The sequence below is a fragment of the Callorhinus ursinus genome, unplaced genomic scaffold (genome assembly GCF_003265705.2).
Source record: "Callorhinus ursinus isolate GAN/ISIS: 27379988/994484 unplaced genomic scaffold, GSC_fseal_2.0 scaffold32, whole genome shotgun sequence".
NCBI classification, from domain to species: Eukaryota; Metazoa; Chordata; class Mammalia; order Carnivora; family Otariidae; genus Callorhinus; species Callorhinus ursinus.
Genome location: NW_027397094.1, coordinates 8,084,000 through 8,095,614, shown reverse-complemented (window position 1 = coordinate 8,095,614; position 11,615 = coordinate 8,084,000). Strand labels below are relative to the sequence as shown.

At 45.9% G+C, this 11,615-nt stretch overlaps 1 protein-coding gene across 1 annotated transcript in view; it reads right to left on the bottom strand.

The window, feature by feature from the left end:
- Positions 1-5,477: 5,477 nt before the first annotated feature.
- The window catches only part of FAS (Fas cell surface death receptor), a 36,459-nt gene continuing 30,321 nt past the window's right edge, over positions 5,478-11,615 (bottom strand). Inside the window, exon 9 of the mRNA XM_025851013.2 lies at positions 5,478-11,459. Within this exon, the coding sequence (XP_025706798.1) occupies positions 11,173-11,459 (287 nt within the window). The 3' untranslated portion in view covers positions 5,478-11,172. The remainder of the gene's footprint in view (positions 11,460-11,615) is intronic.

Genomic DNA, 11,615 nt, shown 5'->3' with positions numbered 1-11,615 from the left:
CCCCGCTTAGCCACTGGAGCGACGTCCCTCGGCAGAGCCGACTTCTAGAAGGTCCGATTTTGTGCTCCGCGACTCTAGCACTTGCCAGAAGCGGCCGACGGAGGCCCCCTCCCCCGCCGTCTATCCTCCCGAATATCGCCTTGGATTCACTTCTCCGCACGTCCTACCTTCCAGAAAGTGGTCGCTTCTCTGTTCAGAGAGTTGTTGCTACTCTCCTGTTCGATCTCCTGTTGAGTTCGTAGGTGTTCAGAATGGTTTGATCCCTGTTCAGCTGAATTCCTGAGACCAGACAAAATCCAGGTCTCCTACTCCTCTGCCATCTTGCTCCTGTCTTCATTATTTTTTAACTGAATTTTTAAAAAGACTTTATTTGTTAGAGAGAGGGGGCATACGGAGCGGGTGAGGGAGAAGCAGGCTCCACTGCGGAGCAGGGAGCCCGATGCGGGGCTCGATCCCAGGACCCTGAGATCATGACCTGAGCTGAAGGCGGACGCTTAACCAACTGAGCCAGCCAGGTAGCCCCACAAGATTATTTATGTAGCTCCATGTTTACAGCTAGAAACCAAAGCTCTGTGTGAAGTCTTGAATTTGTGGGGAGGGGTCGTAGGGGAGGGAAAGCTTGTGCTTATCTGTTCATTCCCTGATCCCCTCCATGCATTTCTGACCTGCAGCAGACTGAGTCTCTGTGGGCTTGAGTGACTCCCTCTTCGAGGAGTATTTATTGGATGGTTGATGTTGCTATGCTGGGTACTTCCTTTCCCACTTGCTATTGTCTGGTAACACATATGCTGACCCTTTCCCCTTCTCTGTTTACCTTGGGGAAAATACAATGAATAAATAAAAACTTATTGGTACTGGGGGAAAAAAAAAACCCAACCCAGAACCTGGGTAGCCAGGAGTAGCCAGATAATGTAAATCTAATCCTTCCCCACTATCTATGATGTTAGGAATAAGTTTTTCCTTGATATCCCTCACCAGGTTGAGGAAATTTCCTTCTATTTCCAGTTTTATAGAAATACCATCATGAGTAGATGTTGAATTTTGTCAATGCTTTTTTCACATAAGCATATAGCATGGTGCATAGTCATCACTCAGTAAAGTTCCTTTCTCCCTCTCTATCTACTTTTTCTTTGTTTTCCTCCTCCTAATAACTTCCTCATTAGTTGGTTGCCTAGCATTGAGTGGTGTGGAAATAATCTCATTCTGCTAGGGATAGCTCCAGACCTTGCATCTCTGAACTTGGCTGAGGCTTGCTTTGGGGTTTGAGCGTTGGAAAGACCCAAACCTTGGCAGGGCTGACCCAAATATGTCTACTTAGAGAAGGCCATTTCCAGCACCCACCTGTTCTCCTCCACTCCTTGTCCCGGATTTCCCATTCCTCAGCCACCCGGAGACACTCCATTCACTCCCAGGGTACCGCCTTAGCAGACCCCCAAGTTCTGGAGAACTGTTTCCTTGCACTTCCCCACCCAGTCTTTTTTTTTTTTTTTTTAAGATTGATTTATGCATTTGAGAGATCGAGAGAGCGCATGCAAGCGGGGAACACGGCAGAAGAAGGAGAGAAAGAATCTCAGGCAGAGCACAGTGCCTGATGCCGGGCTCGATCCCACAACCCTGAGATCATGACCTGAGCCAAAATCAAGATTTGGACTCTTAACCAACTGAGCCACCCTGGCAAACCACCCTCCACAACCAAGCCTTTAGTTCAAGGTTAAGTAAGTCAAGTAGGAACTAAAGTGCTAATGCCCGTAGTGGTTAAATGTCTTCATAGTCCTATACAACACATATATTTTAGCAAAATGAATAACATCTGTATTTTAGTAAAGCATGATACCTCAGAGTGGTAGAATGCTATGCCGCCCAAATGGATATTATATATTTTTAACTATCAAAAAGATATTTTTATATTTATTAATATGGAACAAGATCCATAACCCATCGTTGAGTAACAACCACGTTATAAGCATATGTGGTAGATCACTTTTATTTAACTCTGTGTGCGTAGATATTTGCAGATTCATGAATAATAACCTCTGGTCGGTGAGATTGGGTTAACTTGCACTTTCTTCCTTACACTTACCTGTATACTTGAATTTTCTAAGTGACTATACTGGCTTCAAAATTAGGAGAAAAAACAATGAGTGCATTTGCTGGCTTGTACTTCACAATCATAATTACAGGAAAAAAAAAACCCATAAGGAGTCATTTGCCCCTTACGTTGCTTCCGCGATGAATTAGGGGTCGACTGGCTCTCTAATTTGTGTGGTCATTTGTGCAGGAAATTTTTCATAAATCCTTACACGTGGGAGATTGGTCAGACAGAATCCCTACCTTCCTGCTTTTATGCTGATAAGCTGTGTATCAATTTCAATGAGAGTGGATGTAGATAACTGTAAAAACAGATTTTATGTTGGAGTGAGCTAGGTGCTGTACTAAGTGCTTTGCACAGTCGTCTCTAATCCGCTCTACAAAAGTGGAGGAAGCATACCAGCCCTGATAAGTGGCTGGGGCCCAAGCTCTGAGAATGTCAGAGTCAGAAAGGCGTCTTCAGCCCGAGACCCTGGGGAGGGTTTCATTGGACACATGGCTTTCATCAAAGCCTCGAGGCATTTGACCTTAGAAGATGGAAAAGAGAATTCCACGTCCGAAGCAGTCCAAGAAGAGGTGCAGGGAGGGACGGGCTTTAGGTCAGGTGCTGGACTGCTGAGTGTCTTAGCTTTGTTGGGGAGACTTTCAAATGTGATGGGCTGGGCTTGGGGGCAGGCTGAGGAGGACGTGGGTGCCAGGTGTCGGAGACAGACCTGGAGTTCCTGCCATCTTGGGGCACCTGGCTGGCTGAGATGGAAGGCCAGGTGACTCTTGATCTCGGGGTCATGAGTTCGAGCCCCACACTGGGTGCAGACATTATTTAAAGAAACAAAACACACACACAAAAAGTTCCTGCCATTGAGAATGGGAGCCGTACACTCAGCGCAGTGGGCGGCAAGCATGGGAGGATGCCACAGAGGACAAGAAACCCCCGGCTGCCACTTGCTGCGTGGTTAGGACAGGTCTCCCGCACCGGGGGCTCCGCTGTTCCGTCACCCTTGCTGCAGCAGCAGGGAGCGGGCCTGGCAAGGGAGAGGCATCCTTCTATCTGTGACCACTTCCCCTGGCGTATTCTTTGACTGCCTCCTAGTGGCCACTTCGCTGACTTCTCCTGCATCTCTAAAGCAGGGGCCCCAAGAATCCCCGGGGGCTGGCAGCCAAGTCCTTGCTTTGTGTGACAGCCGAGGCATGGCCAAACATCACTGGCTTTGGGTGTGGTCTCCTGGAGCATCCATTTCGAGGGTCCCGTGGTGACATTGCTGATGCACCAGTACTGGGCGCGGCCTGTGCAACCCTGGAGCTTGAGGTCCTCATAGGAGAGCTCTGTCCGGCACTTACCATGTGCTGGACACCATTCTATGCGCTCTGGGTGCAAGGAGGTTAACTGACTTGTCCAAGGGGGCCGGGTCCCAAATGCAGGAATGGCAGAGATCCAAATGCCCTGTCTTCAGAGCCTGCTCTCTTAAGCCCTTCTCGATGGCTCCTTTTCTGCCCTGAAGGACCTGACGGATGCATACATATTCGCAGCCAGTCAAATACTTTGGGGCGCCTGCCGGGGTGGCAGGGGAGGTCCTGAAGGCAGTCATTATGACTTCAGGAGACCTGTGGCTTTGGAGGAGTTGGTGACCGCCCCTTGGAGGATGTAGCGCTTTCCCTGGAGCTTTGAGGAGGAACCGAATTCGGGGCAGGGGCAGAGCGCAGGGTGCAGCATTTGACTGAGTGATGCTGTGAGCAACAGGGTGGGGGGCGTTGAGGAGGCAGTGGGAGGTGAGGCTGGAAGGACACAGAGGGAGGGAAGCATCTCGAAGGGCCTTGGATACATGTGATAATGTAATGAGGTGATCATTTTTTTTAAGAAAAAGGTCAGCCTCCCTGGAGAGTGAGTGATCAGCCACTCACTATAATTTTTCTACCGAAAGGCAGTCACAAACCAACACAAATGACTAGATATGCATTTATTCCTTCTTTCACTGCTTCAGTCAAAAAATACTGATTGAATGAATACCTACTCTGTGTCGTTCATGATCCGTCCTCAGCCGCCCCAGCCTCGCTCGCCCAGCAAGGGAGACAAACAGCTATCTAGAGGGCATCATATGCGAATACCTCGGAGGTGCATGGGTTAGACAGCATCAGGGTGGAATTCCATAGCAGGTAGCATTTACAGCTGAGCCCCGAGGGCTCAATTGGAAGTAGGGGGACAAAATGGGAAGGAAGCGAAAAGAGCAAAAACCCAGAGGCAAAGACAAACAGCAGCTCTGAGGAAAAATAAATGGTTTGACATGGCCGGGGGCCTTAGACCAGAGAGGGGAAGGTGTTGGGAAAGGGTGCTAGAAAGGCACACATGCTCACATCTCGCAGGACTTGCAACCCGAGTGTAGACTATTCGAGAAGCAACGGGAGTCACAGAGGATTTTAAGCAGGGAAGCAATATAATCAGGTTGTGGTGGCTGTTGTTGGGAGCATGGGGTGGAGGGGCAAGAGCGAAAGTGAGACCCATCAAGAAGGTGTTGCAATAATCCAAGGAAAGAGGGAGGCCCGGGAGAGGGTGGGGCAGCCAACACTCGGTGAAAGGGCTGGATCCCAGAGCTACTTAGACATCAAGCCAACAGGACTGGCGACAGACTGGGCGTGGACAGTAGGGAGGCCTGCAAGGCTCCCCCTCACGGAGGATGTGAAAGACAGAAGGGAAGGAACACGCCAAAAGAATGGGGCAGAGAAAAAGAGAAGGATCTGGGTGGGCAGGAGGTGTGGGAGAGGGAGAGGGCTTCTGGGTGCAGAGCTGAGGAGGTGAGGGTGAGCAGAAGGAGGGGAGTGTCTGCTTTCCCGGTCGGGTCCGGTCCAGTCCGGGAGCTCCCGTGGTGCCCAGCTCCACGCGTCTGGGTTTGTGGCCAGGTGAGAGCCCACGGTTGATGACTGGAGGCACCTGTGTCCCAAGGGGGCTGATGTTACCACTAGATTTGTCTCCTCTGGTTACTAACATAAAGAGAAGTGATAGCTGTTGATGCCTGGAAGCCAGTCTCTCCCTTTAGACACTCCAGGGGAAGGAGAGGAGATACGGATTGGCCTTGACTGATGGTACAGGTCTCCAGCCTGAAGCTTAGCTTGGTGACTAGAAACTAAATGTGGGACTTTAAAGTTGGCAACAAAACCTCCAGAAGGCCCCTTACATTCACTTGCTTACATACTAAGCTGATTTCTTCTACCTAAAAAATGCCAAGTCAGCAGTATCTGCACAATGTAATTAATTCCTCCCCCCTCTGGTAATATCAAGTAATATCTTTGAGCCTCCAGAAACTTCTATGCCAATCAATTTATATTTTGCTTAATTAAGCATCTGAGCTGGGTTTTTTGTTACCATCTTTCAAAGTAAAGAGCCAGGTGCTGTGGTATGTACTTCATACACACTTTATTTAATCCTCCTAAGACACAAAAACGTTGAAACATTTTTTCCTATTTTATAGGTGGGGAAAGTAAGGCTCAAAGAGGTGAAAGCGTTTGTTTCTACCATTATGGAGAAACTCAGTATTTAACTCTAGATCTGTATGACTCTAGATTCATCCCTATAGTAACTAACACTCAGGTCTACGCAAAAACCCCATAGCCTCTCTTCGTCTCTCCTAATTCCCGCCAAAGGGTCCTATGGAACTAAAATCAACCCGAGTTACAAGTGTAACTCACAAAAACGTAACTCACAAATGTAAAACAAAACAAAACATTGTTTCTGATCTTCTAGTGACAAATGTGGGGCCTTATAATTACCAGAGAAATGTAAGTTCAGGGGCACCTGGGCGGCTCAATCGGGTAAGCGTCTGCCTTCGGCTCAGGTCATGATCCCAGGGTCCTGGTCCGAGTCAAGCTCCCTGCTCAGCGGAGAGCCTGCTTCTCCCTCTGCCTACTTGTGCTCTCTATCTGTCATATAAATAAATGAAATCTTTAAAAAAAAAAAACTGCTCTCATTAAATGTAAGTTCATTTCTTGGGGGCAACTCCCTTCCCATCTGAACAAACAGCAACGATGCATAAAGCATTTAAGAAGGAAAATAAAAAGGCAAAGCCAAGCTAAAGAGTGAGATCATTCCTTCCCTGCAGGACAGTGACCTGGGCACATATGAAAACCTAATTGGGTCGATGCCTGGAAGAAGCGCAGAGCTCGCTCCTCATTTAGGAGAAAATACATGTGCCCCTCTTGAGGCACGATACAGGGGCCAGGCTCCTTTCTTAAACCCAGGGACCGTGGTAAAGCTTTCTTGACTCGTGAAGGACAGCTAACATGAAGCTATTGGCAAACACTGCCTGAGATGTTGGATTACGTGAAGCCATGGGCCGAAGGAGCTGGGAAGACCTACACAGGACCTCATGACAACTGGCTGAGCCGAGTCACCCCCAGGTTCATGACTGAAATTGCAGTAACCCCAGTGCCATCAAGGGGTGTGGTTCCCAAAACAGCTCTATAAGTCCTATTCCAGCCCTGGGGACTCTGAAAGGCCTTGTGAAAGAAACCACAAAACTACTAGTCAGGGAGAGGTGAATGCAGAGAAATAGAGGGGGGAAATTCTCCCATTCAAGATGAACCTACAAAGTTCAAAATTCATACGGGAAAAGCCAAACTACAAGACCAGCATGGACGATATCAGCACAGTTAACGTGGAGATAACAAAGCAGCCCTACAAAGGACTTTAAAATGACGATGTGTAAGATCTCCAAGGACATAAACAGTGCGATAAGATCTGTTAAATTATAATAAATTGTCCATGAAGCAAAGCAGAAATGAACAAGTACAATGGGAAATGTGAAAAGCTCAGAAATATTCAGAATGAAAAACAAGACAGCAAAATACATAGTTCAGTGGGTAGAATACTCTAATCTGACTCAGTGCAAAAAAAAAAAAGTTAACTGGGAAAGAGTAGTGAGAAAATCCCCCAAATTGCAACCTAGAGAGACAATTATATTAAGAAGTAAAAATAAAAATGGAGAGACATGAAGAATAATTCAAGAAACTTCACCAGACAATGCTAAGAGTTTCAGAGGAAACCCTTCTGAAGGAGAAAAGAGCTGGGAATTTTCTAGAAATGGTGAAACATTTCAGACTTCTCTTTCTCACGGAAAATTTCCTTACGTGAAGGTAAGTCCGCAGTGAAGCTCATCATAGTGAAACTGCAGAATGCCAAGGACAAGGACAGGGGAAGCTTTGACAGTTCTCAGAGTTAAAAAATAAAGATTGCCTACGGAGGAGTGATATTTAGTGCCATCATTAGACCCACAACAGACATCTCTTCAGCAGCCATACATACAAGAAGACAGTAGATTAGTATTTTCAAAGTGCTGAGGGAAAACTGCAAGATGCCTGGTATAAAACTCTATAACCAGATAAATCGCCACTCGGGAGTGAGGGTGGAAAATTCTCCAGATTGCATTGATTATATGCCTTATCCAGACGGTTGTACAGAAACGTGATGGTTCAACAGTGAAAAAGGGTCTGAGGCAATCAGACATTCGAGAACTCCCTGTGTATGCCAGAGCATTACTGAGTAAGCAAGCCTCGCCCTACGGTCCGACCTCTGCTTCTACAAAACCTGCAGCACGTGACCGACACTCCTACGCAGGATGCCCACCACAGAGAGGACCAGACCAGGTTCACCAGAATGAGGGTGATTTGGAGCCCAGGGATCACCTCAGACTTGGAAACGTGGCTCAGGTGATTGTGGACGTGTGAGCAGTCATGCTCGGGTGAAACCCTGGGGTAAAGACCCCTCACACCAACACCAAAGACCTTTCCAGCTTCCCCCTCTCTCGCAAAGGAACCCAGAGTTCTTGGCTGGGACTCACTGAGTGGGCACGAGATGTTCTCTAACTGGACTGCACCTTGCGAAGTAAAGCGTCTACTTCTGGCCATGAAGAATAATGAGGACCAGACTTGCCCTTCTGCTCTCTGTCTCCAGCCAGAAAACTGGACAACAGGTGGCCCAGACTGTGATCTCTCAGGGGAAAGACACCAATGAAGGCGAGCCCAGGGGCACTTTCCAGCCCAGGAGGACACCCTAAGCAGAGCACCGTCATCTCCTCGAGTTGAGGACCAGAGACTGGAGCTCAGGAGGCTGAGGCTCCAGGCTTTGCAGTACAGAGTGTTGGGAAGGAAGGAGCTACCCAGAAACAAGAGCTCCAGAGATCCGTACAGCAATTCTCTGGAGTCTTTGGCTAATCACTTTTTTCTCACGTGGGGCTAGGTCTCCAAGAGCCGGGCAAAGACCAACTACTGGGCGCTGTAAACAGCATAATTCCTAAAACTGACAAAGGGATGGACGATGTCGGCGTCCCAACCAATCAGAATGAAGAGACCTCGATGAGCAGACCCAGGAAGTAGCCTGGCTAAACCAGCCATGGGGTTCAAGGGCTTTTCGACCTGCCCTCACAAAGATACGACCTGAGCTAGCTGGTACAGTGGCACTACCATGCTGAACCTCGGAATGTTGGCTAGTCCAAACGGAGATGTGCTTTTAAGTATAAGTAAGATACACACCAGAATATGGAAGGCTTTCGTATGAAAAAAGTGAATGTGAACTATCTCATTAGTAGTTTTTATATTGATTACATCTTCAAATGAGAAAACTTCGGGAATAATTGGTTAAATGGAATATATTATTAAAATTTAATTCGGGGCGCCTGGGTGGCTCAGCCAGTTAAGCGTCTGCCTTTGGCTCAGGTCATGGTCTCAGGGGCCTGGGATCGAGCCCCGCGATCCCCACTCAGCTCCCCCTCCACCCTTGCTTCTTCCTCTCCCTCAGCTCCTCCTCCTGCTCATGCTCTCTGTCTCTCTCAAATAAATAAACTCTTTAAAAAATTAAATTAAAAAAAAAGAGAGAGAGTTAGTCCAATGGTCTATCTCTGTAGCCCGAATGGAAAGTATGCAGGAAGGAACATTTTTCAAAACCCCCAATTAGCTTGCTTTTTTTTTTTTTTTCCATTTCTGTAATATATAATTTTATTTCTGGTTATAGAAACAAAGGCTAAGAGGAGAAACCGAACGTCCCCATCCACATAGAACAAATTTTAATAGATAAAAGGACAGTTAAAATAAATGAAAAACAAAAAGTAGAAATTTTTTAAACTTTGTTATAGCTTTAAAACATTAATGTCTGATACAATTAGAAATCACATTCAGATCTCAAACTTTTAAAAAAAAGTATGGCTCTTTATTAAAAATATGCTGTATCTCATTTGAAACGAAAACGCAGGCGGGCCCAGCTGCTGTGGGCCTCTCGTCTTTCTGAAGATGGGGCTGCTGCTTCCCTGCCGCCTGCGGGGCATCTGGGCCCCCCACCCCCCACCCCGGGCCTCCCGTGGACCGACGTGCGCACAGGTGGAGGAGGCCGGCAGCCCAATTAGCTTTCTTACCAATAAAACCTACCCTTTGAAATATTTGAATATTTCTTATCCACATTCAGTGCCTGACATACAATCCTGTTGTAATATATCCTCCCACGACAAATAATTAGGTCCTGTTTGGGAGGGGTGTTCTTGGCCGTAACAGCCTATGGAGGGAATTATGGAACTACTAAGAGGGCTTTAGAAAGGAAGTACTTTCTAAGAGACCCAAGAGAGAATTAGAAATTCATAAACAGGTTACATTTAGCAGTAGAGGACAGGGAAACAAAAACAAAAAGCAAGGCCCCACCAGAAAAGACATAACCAGAAACGCCCCCAAAACGTGATTTTAATTAAATATTTTATATTTCCAAACATAAGGAAAAGAGATCTTCCATCAACGGAAGCTCTTTAGGTGGTTCTAAATATCTGCCTCAGTTTGTACCCATCTTCAATTTAGATCTATATAAATATAAATAGTATTTACTAAGACTCATATTTAATACCAACTTCCAGAAGTGTTTAAATGGAAAAAGTGAGGAAGGAGCAGTGGGGGCAGGGGCTTGTTTGTCTCAGAAGCGACAGGGAAGCGGCCGTCCCCTGTCTGTGTATGAGCTGCATTTGTACTGAGAGAGGACACATTTGTAGTGAGTAGTGAGAGAGTAACCGAGCATTTTGTGAGGAACAGGACAAAATAAGAATCTACGTTATCAACTTTGGTGTGTTCATGGGCTCCTGATGTGCCACAAAACCACCTTCTGGAAGAGCAGTTAGTTTCTCCAAAACAGGCTAGAAGTTTCTACGGGCAGCCCTGGTTTTTAGGGGATCATTACGTGTTTCTTAGACAGCCCTTCCGGGTGTGAGGACGTACAATCAAGACACATATCAGGGAGAAAACGGAGAAGCAACAATGCCCTGTTAACATTTTCTTGATGAAAATGTCTGGACACCTGAGAAATAAGTGGATTATCTCAATCCAGTAAAATGGCATTCAAGTAGAAAATACCCAAGTATTATAAGTCAGTCTGCATTTCCTGCGTGAATTCAAAATTGAAATATTTCACACCAAAATGCCAATAATCTGTGCAAAGATCAGACCCTTATCAAATCCTGCATTCAGATGCACATGCAAGCTTGACTTGGGTCCTCTCCTCTCAGAGCTGCAAAATTCACAAATATGGTACAATCTCTAGAGTCATCACGGAGCTGGAGAGGTAATGCAGAAACCAAGTTGCCTTTCCAGTAATTGTGACATTGCAAGAAAAAGTCACAACTTCTATCGATTCATTGAGTGGAGTCAACCTGCGGGTAGACATTTGTATTCATGTACACCAATTCCGTTCATACCCACACCCTCCTGTTAGATACTAGTGCGTGTTCCTAATCTTTTGTCCTTTGCACACAATTTGCACACATAACACGACAATCCTTTTAACTGGGTCTGTCTTCCCAACATCCTTGAGATCCGAATCCTGAGAACTTTAGAACCTGTAAACATATTAAAATCTAAAAAATGTAACATATTAGCTCTACAAATCTAACACATGAAATGCATGCTCTCTAAAAAGCCAAGCAATGTTTACAGTCCACAGCTAGTAAGAACTTAGTCACACACTAATTTTTCTTATATTGGCTCATATAATACTCAGGACTGAGTTAGTTGTTTTCCACTTTTGGTCAAGCTTTGTCTTTTACATTCATGTTTGAAATTTCCATTTTCAAGTTAGCTAGTAATGTCCCCCTGGATCATTTCTTGAATTCTCTCTGCTAGTGCACAAAGATTAGCTTTTCTGAGGCCTCTAATTAAATTGCAATATGCATCTCTCCTCCCGTGGAGTTGGTACCAATTACGGAGGAGTTGGACTTTCTGTTCCGCTGTGTCTTGGAGATTGTCATTCTTGATCTCATCTATTTTGGCTTCATTGATACCATTCTTCCGAACAAATTCTCTGACTTGAGTTATTGTCATTTGTTCAACAATACTAGTGATATATTTACTCAGGTCGATGTCTGAAAAATAGAGGACAGTCTCTGAAAATTTGTTTTGCAAAACGAAAGTCTCATTATTGAAAACCATGTTTATTTCTCTTCTATACTGGTTAAGTCCTAGAGATTGGAAGAACTGGTTGGGGAAAAATGAAAACAGAACCCCCCAAGTTCTAATCC